Source organism: Boleophthalmus pectinirostris, unplaced genomic scaffold, assembly GCF_026225935.1.
Source record: "Boleophthalmus pectinirostris isolate CB_2022bp ecotype Guang Dong unplaced genomic scaffold, ASM2622593v1 HiC_scaffold_15, whole genome shotgun sequence".
In the NCBI taxonomy this organism is placed as follows: domain Eukaryota; kingdom Metazoa; phylum Chordata; class Actinopteri; order Gobiiformes; family Gobiidae; genus Boleophthalmus; species Boleophthalmus pectinirostris.
Window position 1 is genome coordinate 17557606 of NW_026571070.1, and position 22169 is coordinate 17579774.

At 38.5% G+C, this 22169-nt stretch overlaps 2 protein-coding genes across 5 annotated transcripts in view; both read left to right on the forward strand.

Annotated features, from left to right (window-relative positions):
- The first annotated feature begins 1766 nt into the window (after positions 1–1766).
- zc2hc1a (zinc finger, C2HC-type containing 1A) lies at positions 1767–8129 on the forward strand. Of its 2 annotated transcripts, XM_020925715.2 has the most exons (10): positions 1774–1976; positions 2543–2616; positions 2829–2945; positions 3236–3262; positions 3914–4055; positions 4142–4281; positions 6285–6387; positions 6478–6550; positions 6631–6732; positions 6941–8129. In XM_020925715.2, exons 1-10 carry the CDS (start codon positions 1961–1963, stop codon positions 7074–7076), a joined length of 930 nt encoding a protein of 309 aa, XP_020781374.1. In that variant the 5' UTR covers positions 1774–1960; the 3' UTR covers positions 7077–8129. The 2 variants fall into 2 exon arrangements, with proteins under 2 accessions (XP_055006711.1, XP_020781374.1); XM_055150736.1 differs by lacking the exon at positions 3236–3262 and having other exon boundaries at positions 1767–1976.
- A 2348-nt stretch (positions 8130–10477) lies between these two features.
- The window catches only part of ctnnd2a (catenin (cadherin-associated protein), delta 2a), a 260843-nt gene continuing 249151 nt past the window's right edge, over positions 10478–22169 (forward strand). The window contains exons 1-2 of one of the 3 annotated variants that reach the window (XM_055150733.1): positions 10478–10539; positions 16088–16260. The gene's annotated coding sequence lies outside the window, so the exon portion shown is untranslated. Of the gene's footprint in view, positions 10540–10866; positions 12253–16087; positions 16261–22169 lie in introns of those variants that run through there. The other 2 variants (XM_055150735.1, XM_055150734.1) reach the window with 2 other exon arrangements.

Genomic DNA, 22169 nt, shown 5'->3' on the forward strand with positions numbered 1-22169 from the left:
AAAATGTTGCATCACATAACGCAGAGCACAATGAAAAAGGCTACAATTAGAGAAGACAAGAGAAGAGCAGTGTTTAAATATGACCCATGGGGAGGAGGCACAAAGGGAGCTGGCAGAGAATTAGGTTAAAGTGTTGTGTTGACATTCTGCTGTTCTGTTCCGGCCTGCTGAAAAATTCTTCTTCTACTCTCCTCTTCACTGCTGCAGTTTAAGGATGCTCACACTGAAATCTTGCTTTTACTCCTAAATTCCAGACATTCACTTTACCCCCCCCCTGTGCATTTTGCCATTTCAAGAGCAGTGAAAGCTGTAGCGTAATCAGCCAGATCTATTTTTGGATATGGCTTCTGTTATGATCTGAGCATGTTCCCACTTAGCTGTCATTCAGAATGGTGTCAAAATGAGCATGAACTTACATATGTCATGTCTACGCTACATGACAATACAAGCTGGATGGGGAAGAATACATTATTTTTGTTCTCTTGGTCTGTGGTTCTTAGACCAATAAATATGTAGAGTAGGAAATTGCCAATATTGGACCTGTACTCAGATTTCCTATAAAAAAAATAATGTTACCAATTTATTTATTTTTTACTTATTACATCTGTTTAGCTTGAGTTAAGATTATTTTTGGTCCTGGTTTAGTCACAACTTGGCCAAATTAATTTGAGTTATTCATGATTATTATGATTTTGATCAGTATTAATATGTTAGTTGTACTAGTACTTGAACTAGCAGCAGTAGTAGTAGTAGTAGTAGTAGTAATAGTAGTAGTAGTAGTAGTAGTATGCTGAAAATGCTGACAGGCGACACACATTTCATCAATAGCAGCCATATTCCGTACATATGTCCCGGTGACCTACATAAATGATACATTAATGTATTACGCCCAAATAGATGAGACATTGAAATATTTGCTCAGTTTCTAAAATTAAATTAAGCGGTACCTTTTAGGGTAAACAAGATCCGAAATTGTCAATCACATCCGCTTTAATTCCGTCTGGTTTCATCCACAGCTGGCAGAACCAAAATGATGAGCCATGGATCAAGTGCACGATAATAAAATGTATTTCCGGAAAAAAGGTTCTTTCAAAACAAAATAAATTAGAATGGGGCAACCACGGGGGCAACTCAAACACATAGCTATCTTACTATTATGATAATGGGAAATCTGTAGATCTATGCATAAAATAATGCCATTGGAGGAGGGAGTGAGAGAGAGAGAGAGAGAGAGAGAGAGAGAGAGAGAGATGAAAACAGGCATCTTCTGTGAGACCACACCATGGGGAACACAGAGGTTATTATTTAGTCAAAGGTCTGTTGTTGAAATGCTTCATTCAAAAACACACTTGTTCAATATGGTCAGCATGGTGCGTGAACTTAAGTGGCCCTTTTGGGCCAGAATAAGCGTTACAAGAAGAAAACAGAAAGCAGCGGTGCTCAGAACACTAAGTTTAATTAGACAGTGGCTAAAATTTAAAATGACACCGACTGTCGGTGTGAATTAACATTATTGTAATGTTAATTGCAGGAGTCTGCAAAAATGAATTTGGTGCCTCCCATAAGCCTCCTTTTGTCAAAAGGACGCAACTACACCAACAACATAAATACTTTTTTGAGGAATAACCAATCAGGTAAGGGGATGTTCCCACGTGAAGAAGCGTCAGTTGCCATTAGTAGCCAAAGAACAATTACGTCAAGATGGTAGAATGCAACTTTTTTTTTTTTTTTTTTAACAAAGTATACACTCAGGAGGTATAGTACACTATGTATCGCACAAGGTTTGTAATGCATGTCCAAATAACCACTATAAAGTAGAACATATTTACAAAACTGGGTAGTGAAATGTAGTGTTCTAAGGTGTAATGTTAGTTTTACAAAACCGGAAGTAAGAAGACTTTACTATCCTACCTCGGCGTTAGCCGGCTGAAACCGTGCACCAGACAACGGAAAATCAAGGATGGAAGAATTTGAAGGTAAAGATGTATCTTACGTTTTTATTCTTGCTGTATGAATCCCATGATCTAAGTACAGTTTGCGTATGCTTCCATCGTGTTTTTGGCTTCCTGGCTCTCCTTTCCTTCTCATGTTTTTTCTGCGACCTCTTTTTGTTTGTGATTTAGCGCGCTAGGTAACAGGGCCAAAGATGAAGCTAACTGTTTCTCTCTGGATCTTGGATGGGTGTGATACAGTACTTTAGCAGGAGTCGCTTATATTTGCATTTGGTTTATTCTGTCTACATCAGTCAGCATCTAACTATATAATTAATGAATAAATGAATGAAGGTGACGTTGGTCAATTCAGCACAAACCACATTCGAAACATGTGATGTGTAGCCAATTTCAAGTTGCTTATGTTTGTGAAATGGCATCCAACTGCATAATCAGATCATTATAGAGACTATATCAGTGTAGGTATTTATATTTATTTTATTTATATTTTGCACATTAAGTTACACTGAAGTAGACAAAAAACATTTACCAGTATGTTTTCAATATTCAGTTGTTTTTGTTTGTTTTGTTTTGTTTTGTTTTTCTTGCAGATGGAGCAATTCTTCCTGCTCAGGACCTGGTTCAATGCCACATTTGTAATAGAAGCTTTTTCCCTAAAGTGCTGGTAAATAGACAAGTTATAACTGATTAACAGTGTTTTCCACCATAATAGATAATAGAATGGTGTTCATATTGTAAATAAGAAAGTTTGTCCATATTAATCAGCTATGTGTTTTTATTATTAGCTCATCATTAACTATTAACAACACAGTATAAATAGTTGAGTTGTTTTCTCCTGTCCCATTTTCCTGCTGTGAAATGTTGTATCTCTTATAGGAAAAGCATGTAAAAATCTGTCAAAAAGCGGCGGCCAAACGTAGGAAAGTGTTTGACTCTAGCCGACAGAGAGCTGAAGGCACAGACATTCCCACACTCAAACCCCTCAAACCAAAGGTGAGACCAAAGCTTTGTGACACATGATCAGCTAAGATGCTTTACTTTTTATTGTACTTTACACAGTGTTATCATACACAGAACAGAGTATAGATCTAATGACAGAAACCTTAGTATAAGAGCTACGTAAGAACCTAGTCGTCTGTCAGGTGATCGATCTGGTGCAACAAATTAACCCTTTGTTGTCAAGTTATGTTACGACTTTAAGAAGGCTTTTTCAGCTTCAGTTAATCCAGTATTTTATGTTTGCAAATAATTTTGAATATAAACAACTTTTAATTGTATTTCAGTCACAAAGTTCATCTTCATCTGTGAAAGTAAGTTATTTGTTAATTATGTTAATAATACATGCTTACTAATGGCTTCTTATATAGTGATCCACAGAAAATTAAATACTTGATTGAGTAGAATGCTATTCTTTCTTTTTCTTTGACTTTCAGACAGAAGTCAATACTTTTTGCTTTGACTAATACTTACTAAATCGCTGACCCAGTAGCATTTCTGCAGTTGTTGTAAAATGTTCTGTTATGTTTCTTCATTTTCACATTGTCTTTATTTCACATGTAAAATATAAGAAAAAAAATTATAATAATGTGGTATTACCCCTATGTGTCAAGGTAATTTCTTGACATAAAGCTACTACTTGTTTTTGATACTCCCCACATAGCTTGTGTGAAAAAAACAAAAACATCCAGATAGTTCTTTGTGAGGAGAAAATACAGAAGAGAAATATCTGCTACTCCTCAGCCGAGCCTGAAACCAGAGACAAAGAGGAAACCCAACTGAAGCAGCTCATGTTTCTGAAGACACCGCCCACAGATCAGTGATCCAATTCTGTCAGATGTCATTAATTTATAGGCTGGTCCCATAAGAGTAACACACAAGTAAAACAATAAATAAAAAAAAAACATGTAATAACACTTTTTTTTTTTGCTTTTTAATGGCTGATGTGTTATGTATTTTTACAGGCCGAGCCTCCTAAAAAGCCCAACAACTGGCGCAAGAAACATGAGGACTTCATTGCTGCAATCAGGGCTGCGCGGGCTGTTTCTCAGGGCATGAAAGATGGTGATCCTTTACCCCCTCCTCCTCCTCCAAGTTATGACCCAGGTAAAAATGCATACGATGTTATTAAAATAATAGCAATATATGGCAATAATGTAAAATAATACATATCTTAATAATTTTATTTGTAGACTACATCCAGTGTCCTTACTGTCAGCGGCGGTTTAATGAAAATGCAGCAGACAGACACATTAAGTTTTGTCAAGAGCAGGCTGCCCGGATGGGTAATAAGACCAAAGCAGAAGTGAAGAAACCCCCTGCTCGGACACAGGTAAAACAACAATAATACATATATATAGGTAAACAATTTATTGCAATGTGTTAAATGACACTGCTCCAAAACTCTAAACCAGGGGTATCAAACTCAAACTCACAGAGGGCCAAAATTAAAAACTGGGACTAAGGTCGTTTTCACACCGCTAGTTCGATTATTTGGTCCACACCAGGCAATAAAATTGTTACTATGTAGCAAATACACTCCAGAGTGGTCCGCTTTCACACCGACAAACAAACCAAAATTGGTCTGATTGACGTGCCTCTGTTTCCCGGGAAAACAGCGATACCTCCAATTACCAATACCGATATTCCTGTTAATACCACGGGCCGTCCTCATCTCAAATTATCATCATGAACTCATAAAACAGCAACATGTAGAACTTTGTACAAACTCACCGCACATCAGCCGAGAGTTACAGTAACAGCAGGAGCCGAAAGTCCTCACAGTAGCGCACAGCTCCTCAGGACGTGGCTCGAGTCTGGTCCTTGGTCTTCTGTCGTCATACAAGTGCGTTGGTCAGATGGTCCGGAGGCTCTGTCCTCCATGTGCTGGTTCCAGACGGTGGCAAGCAAGACCAATGTGCAGTGGACTGGGTCCGAGCAGGTACATTCCGCCGTCTGCGCGTTGGTGGTGCGGGGAAAGTGAGAATGCGCTGTGGACTACAGGTCCGGACGGGCTGCTCTGGTCCTCCGCGCTTAAGAATTGCGGCTGGTTCCGAGGTGGTGCAAAGCATCTGGACAGAAGCGTGAGTCCAGTTTGATTTGTTATATGTCGTTCTGAGCGTCCATGCCCCGCGCATTTGGTTCTTCCGGGGAAAGCGCTACTCAGGTTGAGGCTTCTAACATCTCTCCCCGCTCCACGTCATCTGAGCCCGGCCTGAACCGGAGCTGCTCCTACTGGGTCAGGACTCTGGTTTGGATCTTGGCTGACTGTATTTCTCACAATGGGCTAAAAACAGGACATTTTGATGTTGCATCAATTGAATAGGCTATTGCCTATTGTCATGAAATTATTTGGTTAATTAATAGTCTATAATAACAAATGCTGGTTGGTACATGATCACGGGGAACACCTTGACCTCTCTGTGCGTGCAGGTCCTGAACAGGGGTACGCATTCATAATTCTGACTCAATCTGGAGCCACACATTCGCACATTGGTTCTTGCTCTGATCTTCGTGTATTACATTCTCTGTATTGGCCATGGTTGGTAAAATAATTCGGAATGAATGCGTCTGGACAACAATCTGTTACTGCGCTGGAGTCGCCAAAGGCGTATATTGCGTCATTTCAGGGAGAGGAGACGCGCATCCCCTCCCATGATGCATTTCGAATAGTCTGTTTGGACCTACTGGTTCTGGTTTGGACCAGAGTTCGCGTTCACACCAGAGGAACAGGATTCAAGCGAACCGAGACCACCTCTTTTTTGAGGTCTCGGTCCGCTTGATTTGGTCCGGGTCCGAGTCTGATTGACGCTTTCACACCAACGCAAACAAACCGAACTAACCACTTTTGGTTCGAATGGACCGTTTTTTGCGCACCAAATACTGTCGGTGTGAAAACACCCTAAGTCGTGGGTCAAACTAAATATTTATTGAAAAATTTCAGCAACATCTGCATGTTTTCTCTTCTTTCGAGATATGTAATGTTAAACCTTTTCTTATTAAAATAAATGTTTAATAATAGTTTTGCCTCAACATTGAATCCAGAACAAGCATAATATAAAATAATAACTATATTTTAAATAAATAATGTCTCTATAGCGTATCTGTAGCCAGCTGGCCAGCTCTAATACATATTTGATATGATCTTCTGGGCCAAATATAGTTATATTGCAGGCCAAATTTGGCCCCCGGGCATGAGTTTGATATGTCTGCTCTAAACAAAATCATCATATCAGTGTATATAAGATATTCCAGTTTTTCAAAGAGTTTGTAATTGATTTGGTGTTGACATTTTTATTGAAGAGAAATAGATTTATGTTACCTCACTTTGTTTAGTATAAGCCACCTGCTCCTGTAAAAAAGGCCGCACCTCCTGTTTCTACCATCCCCTCTGCCTCCTCTCGTTTACCACAAAGAGCAGGTTCAGGGCAGTCCACAGGTGAGGCTTTATGAATATTATCTATACATTTCATTTCTATATGCTGTGATATTTGTTTAGAGATTGTCTTCATCTTCTTTTATTTTTCAGGGACTCCCGGTAAGACATCTTCAGCGGGTGTAGTGAGAAGTAGTCCATCTGGCCTAACAAGCCCACCCTCTGGGTCAGTGTAAAATTGTGTATGCATTCACTTCATGAAACAATGCCTCCTTTCTATGAAATTTGATGTCATTCTTATTACAGTGTGGGCATGAAGCCGAGAGTCACAAGCTCTGGTTATGGCTCTGTAAGAAATGCATCTGGGGCTGGGGTCAACAAGAAGAAAGTGGACTCCTATATATCTAGGCAAGAAGCTTATAAAAAGCATACTCTTTACAATATTTAGGCTGACCTCTAGTGGAATCTTTTAAAATTGCAATTTTAACCCTGATAGGCACTTTACGCAGTAGAATCAGTGTTCTGTCTTCCAGTCAAAACACACATGCAGTACATTTACATTTACATTTTTTATTTGCCTAACTTATCCCCTGTATTTTTTTTTTTTTAATACCAGGAATGAGATTGATGGTGGTAATGACATCAGAAATGGAGGAATAAAGAGCAAGTTCTGTCATGAATGTGGAGCTAAGTATCCAGTCGAATCTGCCAAATTTTGCTGTGAGTGCGGTGTCCGGAGGATGTGTATCTAATAAAATCATTTACATTTCCAGTAGTAGGGAGTGGGAATGCTTTGGCTCATTTAATGAACACAACATATCTATGGCAAAATATCTAAAAACACTAAAAGTTCAATCTGAGAATCTAGTTTCACAGCAGAAGCAAGGTATACTAACTTTTATTTTAAAGTGTAATGTTATTTTAAATGGAAGGAAATCTATTACCTATTAGACCTATTAGACCTATTTAGGTACCACAAAGGTTACAACAATTGGTGCATTCAAAAGGGAGTGTCTCACAAGATGCACGAGTAGATAAGAAAATATTTTTGCATTAAACTCTTTACAGGCTGTATGCCTGAAATTCTTTCTCCTTATTAGAAATCAGTATCCCTCATAAGTGCAATATCAATGACTACTGAAAATGTGGTTTTGTTCTGGGAAATCCTCCCTCAATGGTCACTTTAATGCTATGGTTCGCCCCTTCACTACCAACATGTTTTTCCTAATGTAGCATTTTTAGAATTATTTCCTATTGTTTTATAATTTGATATGTTATTTATTTTCTTATTGCATTTCAAACAGTGACTGCATCTGGTTAAGCACTGCAGATTAAATTGTAATTTTATCAGATTTTGTATAAAGCCCAAACATACTTTTTTTTCCCATTTATAAAACTATTTCTGTTGGCAGTGTCAGTACAATGTGTGTTGTGTATCAACATACACTAAATATTTCATTATGTCTAATTAACCCAAGGACCACATTTGCTTTGTTTGTCTCGTTATATTTTCTACAGTATATTTAAAATGAGCTAATAAGTATGCTGATACTGGCCTGTTACTTTCATAATATTTGATAAAATGTTGTTAACCCATATTTTTCATTCCAGCATTTCACCACAGTTATTTAAATTTTTTTTATTCTGGTTCGTATGTAGTTGACCAGTCAATCATAAATGCAGTCTATAACATGTAAAAATGTCCCTGACTCTGCATTTATTTGCAATGCTGTAATGCTGTGCACCATGCTGTATGTTCTGCCATATATACATTACCAATAAACCCTGGAGACAGCTGTATAAAAGACTTGAGTGTTTGCTGTATTAGCTTACTATAATAATATAATATATTGCTATATTATTTTACATGTAGTTTTGTTTTAATGCATTTTATACACATTTAGCCTGATTTGTGTTTGCACATGTACCACTGGGTATTCCTGTACCTGTTGCATTTAGCTGGTGCCAAAGCACCAACTGAATGTGACAGGAATGCACCTTGGAGATCGTCTGAAGTTGAGCAAAACTCAGCCAACTGTGACAAAGTACGCTTTTAAGATATCAGTCATCGCAAATGCAAATCACTGTTCAGTTAAAACGATGTCTCAGGCCAAAGCAAAACTAGTTTTGCAAATATTTGGCTACACATTTGGATTCAAAGTGAAAGCAAAAGTGTTTAAAGCACCTTAAGAATAATAGCACCATGATATTTACAGCTGTTAGAAAGTTAATGGTATATAAGTTGCCTTTGTCACACAAATTGTCTGGTTAGCTTTATGCCAGTTGGCATTCACATATTAGAGTGTGCAGTGCTTCATATTTTTAGTATATTTGCCACAAACCTGGAAGAGAAATAACTCCTTGACAAGCTATCTTAAATGTAAAAAATGTTTGAGAATAACTCCATTATAATACATTGTAGCCTCAGAAAGTGGTGGAATCTGCAAGTCCATTGCAAATATCCTGTCAGGTTTGAGATAGTACAGTATTCAGCAGCTGGTAACACTCAACCAAGGAGGACATAAACACCTTGGCACGACACAGTTTTTTGTGCTCGTTATTTTCCCTCTTCTTTGTCTAAAAAAGTCAGAACAGCATATTATTAGAAAACACATTAGTTAGTATTCTGCGATATTGTGATCAGTCTATGTTTACAGCTGCCTTAACTCCGATTAGATGACTCAAGCTAGAAATATGAACCTGACTCATCAAAATCAAGGCTGGTCCAAACATTTTAAAGTACATTAGTTACATACATGAGCAAATCTAATGATGTAAATGAGTTTACTGTATATATACATAGGTATTGTGTATAATACCATAGTCAGTGAGAATTATAATGCTAACGGCCGTGCATTATTTTTTAATAACCACACAGTTCAATAACAGCTAATCACTGTTCTGTAACAAAGTTAAGTTTGGTGGGACCATGGTATATGCAAATTAAACAACTCTGAGTTTTAAGGCATGCTGCGAAGTAACACCACTACACATAGTGCGTTAAAACAATGCAACGCACTGCTCCTCGTGGTTTAATGTCTACTGAACATTATCTTGAACCATGACTTACTGGTCTATCCATACAACGGCAACCCACTGAGTACAACACAGAGTCGGTCAGCCATGACCACTGTGTAATGGTGGTGATGTTGTGATCTGTGTTGTTCATTTTGCAAGCGATGCTGAACAAAGTTGACACAATCTCTCTGCTCTGTGAGATAAAAAAACAAAACAAATTATTATCAAATCTTGACCAGTCAGTAGTAGGCCTAGTTGTTTCTTTGTAACTGAACTCTTACTTACAGTGTTTTCCGGAGAGCAGCGTTGTTTAAGTTTAAATTTTATATTATTGCAAGTTTGCGATGAACTGTTCAGGGAATTGTCAATATTATTCTCCTGAAAAACATACAATACTTTTTGAGGAAAAAATGCACAACCATGGATAAGCGACTGTGTAAAGTTTAAATCCCTAATACACAAACTGTCAGTTCACTGTGGGAAACACTGTTAGTGTTGACAGTGCTCAATGAATAAGGCATATTATAAGGATAGTTTCTACACGGTAAATGTAGGCTATAGCTTACTGGGTGATACAGAGAAAAAAATTTAAGTCTTACCACAAAGTTAAGTGTTCTTTGTATGAAGGGCACGTATTCGCGTGCTATATTTTGGGGGGACTTGGAACTGATGCAGGCCAGAGCTGTAAGAGGTAGAAGAAGAAGAATGCATACTCTGGGACACAGAAGAGGCTGAGGAGAGACAAAGATTACACGAGGTCACAAGAAGGAGGTTCAGTTCTGTAGCATTTAACAACAATAAATTTCAAACACATTTTCTGCAAAGTGTCAAGTGCATTCTTAGAAAAAAGATAAGGGCTACATTCCCCAACTGTTCCCAACTGGAAGTGAAATTTTAACACAATAAAAACCTATAAAAGACGACAAATAAAATCGTTTATTGTTTTGTTTTGATTTGCCCGTCACTGTGTAAATTAACAATAGAGGGATTCCTGATTGGAGGACGAGTACAGCCGTTCTTGTAAGCTTATGTGGTTCCTGTAAAATTGTACATATAATTTCGGTTTCCTTCTGACTCGCACATGGACGTTATTGTTACGGAATTCCCCCGAGTAGTAAAGCTTTAAAGCCACCAGCCCAGCGAAAAAGCCTCCAGACGCAAGAGAAGAGAAGACGGATGCGCGTGCTGCTCTCTCCGGTGAGTTGTGGCTACTTTCACCTGCTCTATAGTTTAAACCACATATACGACAGAGTTTATATTTATGTTAGCTTTGGTCACGGATCATAGTTGGTTTGATCTCCCTTCATTTGTGCGTCACGGGTCTACTCTGTTGGAGATACGTCTGCGCGCAGTCTTTACGTACCATTGGTCATTCTTCATTCATATTCGCCACAGAGTTGTGAAAAGGGTTGTGCGAAATTCTTCATTGCTGTTAAAATATGCCTGATATTTCGCAGTAAAAGATATAGTATCCTCTTCTCAATAATCCTGCAGTTTGAGCGCACAGAATACAGCACTGTCCCATGACCTGTGTTACTTCCGTCCCTACGCAAAGGTTTCATTTTGCTGTGATGAATTACTTAAACGTAGGCAGCTGTCATACAGAAAAGGACCACGTATTAACTCTTAACAGGTATTTATCTATTGCGCCATAATAACTGAACCCACCACTATTTGTAAAGCAATTCTCTGGAATTACTGTACTGCTTGGCAATAGGAGCCAGTCAGAATCACAATGTCCCATTATAGTTAACCCATACATCAGTTTTCCAGACTGTTTTATCCACTGTTCACTTCTTCTTCCCCTTTGCACTTTCACTGTTGGGCTCATTTAGCCTTCAGTCCCCTTTACCCAATATAAAATATTGGATTTTCTCCTTCTGTGACCTATGGCCTAGACTAAAGATTATGACCTGCATATTTTCAGTGGCATTTGTCTGTAGTTTGCTTGGCCTCCTGTTTTCCCAGAGAACAAGGTCCCTTCTGAAACAAGTGATATTCCTGATTTAAAATTGTAACAATAGAGGCTATACTGAACAATGATGTCCTCCCAAATCATCCAAAGGTTTTAAGGTCAGAGTAAACATCTATAGTGCATTGTGTGAGCCAGTCTTTCTGCACACTGACAAGGAGATTTTCAAGGTGTTCCTCTCTACAATTTTGTGCTTGGAATAAAAGATCCAGTTGCTCATTAAGCATTAACAGGAAATTCTAAATCATCGAAATAATGTAATTGTTATATAAATATAAAACTAGTTACATAATTTAAAGCTTGATAAGACCTATTAAGACACCTATAACAGGGCATGTACAGAATGTAGATTAAACCAAAAGTATGACAAGTTTAAGTAAGGCCTGAGTGAATGGGATGAATTGTATAAATGGCTTGGCAAAGATAAGATCTTTAGGTCTGTGCAGGTGCATGGAGGTTGGATTTCTGGCTACATAAACAACAAATCATATTGGATAACAATCTTCTCTGACACTTTTAGCCTTCAGATGTGCTTAGAACAAAGTCCAAATCAAAAGTGCTCTATGTAACACCTGGAGATTACATCTCCATGGAGATGTTACTGCTCAGCCTAGAATGTTCCACAGTATGGAAATTAATTGATCACCCTTGTATTTATTCAATTGCAAGTTTAATTAGTGCAGAAAAACAATTAAGGCAAAGCAATAACATCATATAAAGCTACACAGTGCACAGTGCTTAATCTGAAGTCTTTGTGAATCCGCAATTATACACATTTTGTGCCTTATATGAATGTTGTTACAAGTGTGAAACTGAGCTTGTCTTTCTGTATGTGTCACAGTCATGGGACCAGCAGTAATTAAAGACATCCATCAGATTGTGACAAGTGCTGAGAAGCATTGCATCGTGGGACGCGGTTCATGGGCATGGTAGTCATGGTAACAGCTGACAAACATACACATAAAAAGCAGTTGTTTCCTGGTGCATTGTGAATCACTTTGAAACTATGTGTGATATGGGCACAGACACAAGTGTTTTTGTCTCTGCCCTCTGTTTAAACATTATATTATTTGAAGTATTAGCTAAGTTTTATTGTATGCATGCTTGCACACTTTAAAGATTCATGCACACTGATGATTATTGATGTTTAGCAAATAAATAAATTAAATAGTTATGTTTCAGTTGCCATATTTGTTTAACTACATGAATTCTTGTAACATTAATAAATGAGTAAAAAATTGCGATATACATGTATTTACTGTCATGTTCACACTGAAATAGAGAACGGGTGTGACTTCGAAACAAATCCCCAGATAAATCTTACATAATGGGGAAATATGAACTCTATATTACGGTAAATTGTTTCGCAACATGTTATTATGAATGGGAAACTTGACTTGGCAAATAGCTTCCATGTATAGCCAGATAACTGCTGGCTTCATTCTCTGTGTAAGAGTCTGAGTGAACTAAAACGAGTAAATCTGTGCACCAGACTTAACAGTGTTTGAGAGGACTTGACAGAAAAGTGGAGATTGTTATAGCTGCTTCTTTATCACTGTAGATTCACTGCACTTCGGTGATAAACACATTATCAGAGCACTCTCCCTGTATACTCACCTGTAATCTCTTAAGGCTCTGTTAGAGACTGACTGAATGCTCAGACTCTTGGCACATTTAGAAAAATTAAAATTAAATTACACATTTAATATAAAGTATAATTTTTATGCACCAATGTATATGATTGGTTTAAAAGCTTCAGCTGTCTATGAGTAATATATCAGTAGCTGCTTACAAAAATATACAAAAAATAATAATAATTTAATAAAAAATGATTTGTATATCATTTATTTGACTTATTTATCCAGTGTGAGAAATCTCAGAGAAACTCATAACTTCAATATAAAACAAGAACTTCCTGTTTCATGGAACATTCATACCACTGAAATGAGTAAATGTTGTGCTGGCCAAAAAAGACAACTTTATGTAATCTCTTATGTAACTATTCATTTGGTGTGAATAGTGAAATCTGTGACCATTTAAGAAACATAGAAAGTGTAAGTAGTTATTTGTAAATGCAGGTTCAGTTAATTAAAAAAAACGACCCACAAAGAAGCTTTTACAATGAAAGCGTTCTAAGGGGCTGTCCTTTACCTCAATGTGGGATCTTAAAAGTTTGTTGCGCCCTCTAGTGTTGATTTTGTGATATGCAGTTACAAATTACCCTCAGAATCAATGCATACAAGAATAAATGCCATGTTGTAGTCTTATGTGTTATGTAAACCTGTGATATAACCTATACTCAGATATATTTTAAATAAACATTTATAAATAAATATTTTTATTGCAGTGATTTTATTTTATGTGACGGTATCAGCCAATTTAGCTCTTAAACTGTTAGACTTAGAGTTTGACAAACTACCGCAAAGGAAATTACTTGGACACAGTAGCTGACACATCATAATATATTATAATAACAAAGACTAAAAAATATGAATGGTAATAATAAATTCTAAATAAGTAGCAAAAAAGATAGCAAGAGACAGGTGTCAATAAGACATAATTATATAAATGTATATGCACACGTCAAAAAAAAAAAAAAAAAAAAAAAACTGCAAAAATGATATGATGATTGACAGGACACAGGCTTATCTGTTACATAAGGGTGAGTTGTTGTATAGTTGTATCTCTCACTGTTTGAGCAGAGCTGCTGGAGAAAGAGCTCCTTTGTCCCTCAGTAGTCTGGTGCAGTGGGTGAGAATGAGTGTCCATGGTGGAGAGCAGTTTGTTTAGTTTCTTCCTGTCCCTCACTGTGACAAATGTCTCCAGCTCACAGCCGATCACGTGACCAGCTTTATAGATCAGTTTGTCAATCTGCCCAGTGTCCCTTTTACTGGTGCTGCTCTCCCAGCAGACCACAACAACACCCAGGGCACTGGCCACCACAGACTGTTAGAAGATCTCCAGTAACTTGCTGCACACACTGAAAGACCTGAGTTTTCTCAGGAAGTAGAATCCACTCATCTTTTGTACACATCATCACTGTTGAACCTCCAGTCCTGCCTGTTGTTCACACAGACACCAAGGTACTTGTAGAGGTCCACTATTTCCACCTCATAGCCCTGGGTAATGACAGGCTCCACTGCTGTACTCTTTCTCCTGAAGTCAATCACTTGGTCTTGTCAGCGTTCTGGAGCAAAGGGTTTACCTGGGAACACTGCACAAAATTTGCAGTGTCCTGTACTCCTGTCCATTTCTGATACAACCCACCACTGCAGTCATCAGAGAACTTCTGCAGGTGGCAGTACCCAGAGCTACTGGAATCAGAGGTGCACAGAGTGAACAGAAATGGAGACAGGACTGTACCATGGGGGCTCCTACATTACTGACAACAGTATCAGTCAGACTCTTTACATGCACATCCACGACTTTACTATTCAAGCCCTGTACTGTGCACTGATGTTATAGACTTTTTTCACAATGGCTGGAAGTTCCACTCGGTAGGGTTAGGGAACTTCCAGTTGATGGTTTTCTATGGGTGTGCAAAAAAAAAGTGAGGACCATAGGATCACCCCCAAGGCCTACACTACTGAGGTACTTATAGCATGTAACACAACAAAATTACATAAAGGCAGGGGTAGATACAGTACGGCAGATATGTCAGACTCTGCCTCTGTTATTGCTTACTCAGTGTACTTTGCTTTATCACATTGTCAACCTCTGCAATATTACATTCACTTCACAAAAATAAAAACAAAATAATGCTTTCTCTTTTAAATGCAAGCTTTCACTACTGTCATAAAGCATGTCATAGTAGTATTAGTGCGATTTTCCTCCCTTGCATACGTAGCTGGGGATGTGATGAAGGGTTAGGGTCAGGTGACCACATATCATCCAAACCCTCTAGGATTCTGCTGGATGCTGGTTGCCATGGAGAGAGGGTGTGTTGCGCGTGGGGGAAGGGCATCACCAACAAGGATGAGAGCAAAGAGTGAAGTGGCTTTAATGACATTATTGGGATAATATCAGTCCAGAGACAGTCCAGTCAGAGAACAGTTGTGCACTCCCCTAATTCAAAGTGTGTAATGAAAGGAGGTAAGCGGCAATGAAGGCATGCTGGCCTGTTTAACTTCACAACTTTACAGTCTGTCGGTCACATTCAATAAAGTTTAACTCGAAATTTTGGTTCCTACCTGTGTTGGCCGTCGGACATGATATGGTGATGCATTATGTTTAAGGCAAAGGGGCGAGGCGGACGGAAGGGACATGCTGGAATGGCGTGGTTGCGTGGGAAGTTAATGGATCTTGGTGAGTAATAACTGATAACAGAGCACAGATAATTACACTTATTGGCAATCATAATAACTACAGTTATATCGTAAAATGCGCCCTGTTGCAGCTTTATCTAAAAGCCTTCAACAACTTGGTACATAATATGACACTAAATTGGCCCACGGGGCACCTCCCTACCGTTTTTCTGCCGCCTCAAGATGGCGCTGCGTGTCCTCCTAAAATGCCCACACCTACAATGGCGTGCATGCGCCTGCTCGTGCGTGTCCAGGACCTAGACAGAGAGCTGCTGTCTGCCTCCTCCCCGGTGCTGTTGCCTCCTCGTCGCTGCAGTGCTTCTCTTTCTGCCTTTCTTTCTTTCTTTCTCGCTTTGTGCCCAGCGCCTCGCCGCTGACTCCCTCCTCTCTCCACCTTCACTTCCACCTCTGTCTCCTCCCGCTCTCCTCCCCGCGAATGCCTCAGCATCCTCGCACCTTTTTTCTTCAGAGCATCCCGGCAAATGGTCGCTCCATTCCCCCGGCAACTCCGGACGCAGGACGCAGCAAAAAGGCGCTGATCTGATCTGAGCACACTGCGGACTTGGAAAGAGGCTGATCGGGAGCGAGAGAACGAGAAACAAGGAGAAGCCGGTCGCTGATAGTGGCCAGGAGCTCTTTTGGGTAAGTCATCACGCTAATACTCTTTTAATGTGGACTTAATGTGATTGCATGGCGTGACAGGTCTCCAGATGAATGGGTAGGATCTGAAGATTGCTCCTATTGTTGTATGACTTTTGGAGGAGCTTCTGCAAGGTGGAAGAACTACAAAAATAATGTTGAAGAACAACTAAGAAATGTCAAAGGAAATATGCACAAGACATCTCAATAACCCAAGGGCCATTATATTATCCCTACTTTTATTCATACTTAGTTGCATTTTCAAAGACAAAAGAAGGTGTGCCTCTTGGATTTGAGTTATACCAACAAAGTTGCATCCAGTGCTTAAATGTGAACACCTTGCCATTGTTTAAGTGGGATCAAATCCCAAAGCTTTATGTAAGGTTAATCCTGTTATCGTCTGGCTTTAGTGAACCCCTGAAAGATGCTGAGTGGCTATTGATGGTTTGATGGTTGTAGAAATATTTTACCATATGTGAATAGACCACCATACCTCTCCCTACACCTACATGTGTTAGAATCAATATGAGCCTGCAGGAGAGCCAGTGTGTTGGCAGTCTGTCAAGGGCGTACAGTGTATCCAGCAGATGTTATGGAGGAGGGCTGGGCTGCATGCTGTGTGGGTACATGTCCAGTCCTCTGCACATCAGTCAGCACTCAGGTGCACGCTTGAGCCCCTTTAGCTGTGTGTTGCTTCTCTGTGCTTCAAACTTTGTGTAAGCACATGTTCGAGAAATGTTAAGTACATTGGTCGTGCAATCAACCCCTCTAAATTATTAACGCAGGTATAGTTTTTTCATCTTCACTTTGCCTTTTGTAAGTTATAAGTTCAGCTTCAGAACCACAATAGATGTTTAAGTTGCATTAAAATTATTTACACCGTGGGAACTTTGAACTCCAAACTATCCGTAGTGTAACCTTGTTCTGTCTATGAACCATCCGCTCACTATTTCCAAAACATGAACTCCTTTTATGTCTGATGAAAGTCTCCAGTGGGCATGAAAAGCCTTGTCCTTCATTGCGGACACAGATTAAGCTAATTCACACAGCAGCGCGGGCCTAATGCCTAATCACTATGCTGTGGCGGCAGAACAGAACACTTTTTATACAGCGGTGGTAGTGGTGAGAGAGGGAGTGAGACAGCCACAGACAGAGGGAGAGAGAGGGAGTGAAGGGGGAAAGCTAGCCGACGGTGCCTATTGATCGGACGGAGGGTCTACTGGCAGGCGTCCACCGGATGGAGTGCTGATGACAGTCCAAAGAGCTGCTGGGATGAACTGGAGCAGGGCCCATTGATGAGAGGAGAGGAGTATGAATTATCCATCCTTCTGGAGCAGCATGAGGAGGAAGTGTATACAAACATGGCTGTCATTTTTCTAATCAACAGGAGGGTTGAAAGCATGAATTAAAAAAAAAAAAGCTATAAAAGTTTTCTTTATAGTATTTACTTTGAACTTTAATAGTATTTAGTTTTAACTTTTAACTCACTGTAAGCAGGTTATATTGAAAAGATTCATAGTGTTACTACCGGGTTATGTGGGTGCCACTACTAAGTACTACACTACTGAGTATGATTAAAATCTGTAATAATTTGGTCTATGACTTACTACATACTTGCCATGGTTCTTGGTAAATACTTTAGGGGTAACATCAATACAATGTTTTGTCATTTTATTTTTCAGTGCTTCTTTATTTTAATATAGCTACTGTATGTTCATATTTGTTTTTTTGGCCTACAACCCAGCCCTACTGTAAAGCACAGAAATGTACAAAATAAATTGGCAGCACTAGGTCCCTCAGAGCTAAATGTCTATAGTGTAGCTCATATATTTCCATTTCAGTTTTAGATTCCCATTTTGAGGACTTTTGATAATTTGAAATGCTTGTTTTGAATTTCTATGGCAGGAGCAGTGCTAATTTGTATCACTCTGAAACCCATGACTCTACTGTTAAACATTTTGATTGTTTCTTTGTTTTAATGGTTACTATGATATTATTCATACTTTGCAGTGTCATCACGCTGGGGCTGTTCTACATGTATCTGTCTGATGGAATGTTCAGCAGTTACCATGGAAGTATAATGTGCACTTTGGCAAACACTGTCAAAAAAGGTTCAAGATAGTCTGAAAATTTGATTTAAACACATACACATTACACATTGTCAGAATACGAGCGTTCATGATCTTGTTTAAGGGTGTGATTTTCAAGAAAAAGATGAGAGTGAAAAACTGTTGGCTAATTCTAGTTAGGTTGTGACTGTAATTTTATGTGTGAGAGACTACTAAAAGCACAAACCATCTCACCTGTAGCAGCTCCAGCTAAGTCAGTTCTTTCTTGTCAGATTTGTTAAAATAAAGCTCAGTAACAGATCTTCAGACAGAGTAGTACCTTGAGTTAACTTCACAGCCTCAGAAAATGTTGATAATGTGAGCTGTAAATTGGCTGCCCTTTTTTACCCAATACAACAATTATACCATCTTCATTCTTCACTATGGTACAAACAGATATGTAGGCCTGTCCCGATAATTACTATATCAAGTTATTGCTTAATATATGATACCTGGAAGAATATATTTTGGCACTCGTTTTTTCTCGTGTGTACTATTTATTTATAGTAGTGTGGACATTGTAGTTATTTTTGTTGTAATACGATAAGATTTGAGCTGTAGAGGGTTGATTAAATAATTTTTATGGCTAATTATTAGTTCATTTAGCTATGTATTTCTTGTATTTCAGGCCTTTTGAGTGATGCTGTCTATTTAAAAATGGTTTACTGGGATTATCTTGCGTTATTGTTATTGTGTCAGTAGCAAAAAGTAGTTTCAATATTATCATTTATTGCAGTATATCTCGGTAGCAATATATCATGCTTCAAAATTTGTTATCGTGACAGGCCTACAGATACGAATGTGTACTGAGCTGGAGTCTGAGGTCGTCTAGTTTGGTTTTCTGTTCTCTTTGCCATGAGTAAAATGAATTGTGACTGGCCTTTGGGGGTCTGGATGACATTTGATCCATACTTGCCAGTTGCATTGATTGCATATCCATGGCAGCAGAGGAGGTGCTAATTGACAGGCACAGTGTGGTCGTCAATCAGTGGACTTGATGCTTATAGTGGGGACGGGGTGCTCATAAGACTGCTTAATGACATAAAAACACTTATGTGCCAGTGCTAATGGACAGTCGTATAACATTCTCATTACGGAGCAACTGTTGATAGATTACATACATGTTTTGCACCATTAAATCTCTAATGTTACTGTCTTTACACTAAGCACAGTGGATATTAGCAAAACACGCAGGTGAAATATACTGTAAATGTTTGAATTTGCTTAGCATGTGTGTTTTAATTAAAGGGCACATGGTAGGCTTTATTCTGATCTATGTTATAATGTTGTTTCCTCATCAAAAACATACCTGGAGTGGTGTTTCGTTTCAGTCACACATGTTTAACACACAAACCCTGCATATTTATTTCTCCTCTCTAACAGAAAACACTCACTTGTGATGTCCTATTGTAATACAAGAAGTGCTTCTCTGTGTTTTTAAACTCCACACACCTTCATAAGAATCATTTGGATACGTTGCTGTGGAATTGCCAATCTCTACTAAACAAAAGATCATTGTTAACTCGAAAACTACCGCTACATGGAACAGAGCATCATGAACTTTGGAGATGTAGATGGAATAATAATAAAGGATTACTCAAACATATGTGAATGAAACAACTCCAGGGATGTTTCTGATGACATAGCAATATGGTTAAAAGCTCAAGAATCAATAAGACCTTTACTTAACTATTAAATCAGATTCACTGAATTTGAGACATCCAAAAATAAGATATTATAAGCAAATTAAACAAAAACAACTGGACCTACTGAGCCCCGACGAAGCTGTCTGGTTGGTAGCAAAGCATTGACTTAAAAAAAAAGCCCAGTTGTTTTTGTTTAACTCACTTATTTATTTATTTATTTATTTATTGAATCAGATATTTGTTGGGATAAATTAATTGTCACTGGGTTACACATACATCCCATTAAATAATTAACCCCTCTAATTAACACCTCTGTAAACATTTTAATGAAGGAGTTTGCCCTTGAAATGAATAATGACGTATGATGGAACACACTAGAGCAATGCAGTTGATCCAGTGGCTGTATGCTGTTTATTTGTTTCATTGTTCATAATATCACACATTTCCGATAACTGCAGTGTACAACATGCCTATAGATGAGAGTGATGGACTTCTTAGGGGCAGTAGTTCACAGTGTGTGTAAATAAGTGTGGCTATCTTGAATGCAGAAGTTCAAGGCCCCAGATCCATCACTGCGGTGTCCTTGGATACTGTGGAGCTCTGTAGAAGAATAGCTTGTGTTCATGACCTGACAGACAAGACAGGGAAAGATGACTGTAATTTAAATGGACTGAAATAGGCCAGATACGTAATTGCACTTTTTCAGACACACAATAAGATTAGATATTTTAAAAGCTCAATTTAGTTTAAAGTGCACATTTGAAGCATAGGAGCAATCATATTGGAGAGAAGAGTGTCAAATAAACTGCTATATTAATAGAAGTATCATGCATTATACAAAGACTTTTTCTAATAGTTTGGAGTTAGTTGTATACATCAAAAGATGACATCGAGACAGGATATTTTGCATAAATAATTGTAGCGATTCACAATTTACTAATAGCGACCCATTTGTGATGTTGATTCAGTTGCAATTAATCTTTAAGCTCTATGCTGTAAAAATGTATATAATTGGCTACTGTTTATTTGGTGTATATTTACAGATGGCTCTAGATTAATTGCTTTAATCACTTTCACTTTCGCTTTTACTTAGTTCAAATGCCAAAGGAACAGGACCATAAAGGCCTCAAACCTCCTTCCTAACTTTGAATAGCCCAATCACAGATTTGTAACACGTGTCTAATTTGTAACACGTGTCTCTCAAATGTGGAAACCATCTCCTGAGACAGATAAGAGTTTAGTGCTTTACTTGTGGAGCTAAAATCCATGCTGTTTCCTAGTCCGCTGCGTTATTTTTCCCACCTTTTTTTTGTTAGCCGCCATGTTTGGTTTAACACTAATGGGCCATGCCTTTCTTTGATTGGTTAATTCACCTGTCAATCACATCCAATAGATATAAGAGACAGGATAAGGTTTCAGACCCACAAGTTTTTGTCAAGTTTTGTCTAAGCATGTGATTTCAGCTGGCCTGGGAACTAGACTAATACAATTTAACATACATCAAGTCAACTCACGACCTCACAGTTACATTTCTATGCTTAAAGGTAAAATGATTTTGCAGCTTCTCTGGAATATTATAATGCAGGAAATTTTCAGGACAGTTACATTGTGTCCTTGAACACTGCAGTTTATTCAATTTCAGACTGTACAAAGACTGCTAAAAAGAAAAGTTGTCGACTATTAGTGATTTTGGGTGGGATTTATAGCTTGATTCTCCCTTTTCCCCACATGCTGTAAAAATATACAGGCTCTTAGTTGGTGGAGGGTGGTAGAAGGACTAAAACCATTCGCCGATTGCTGAGTATTGTACATCACTGTGATTAATGAGAGCCAGACTTTAGGGAACGCAGTGTGAAAGAGACAGGGGGCCGTGGAGAAAGCGAAGATTTAGCAGTGTTGGAAAATGTCCAGTAACGTTCCTGAATTTGTGAAGAGGTGTTGGGATGCCTAGAGTGTGAATCTCCTCCTTTTTCCTAACGAGCATACTGCAGATGGGACTCCCTCCGCTCTTTCCCCATCGTTCAATTATGCACCTTTGTTTCCTTTAGGGCTGCACTGCACGATTAGGGGAAAATATCTCATTGTGATTTTACTGACTAGCATTGCAATTGCGATTAGATTTTGATGTATAAAGTACACATTTTAAACATACCAGGGG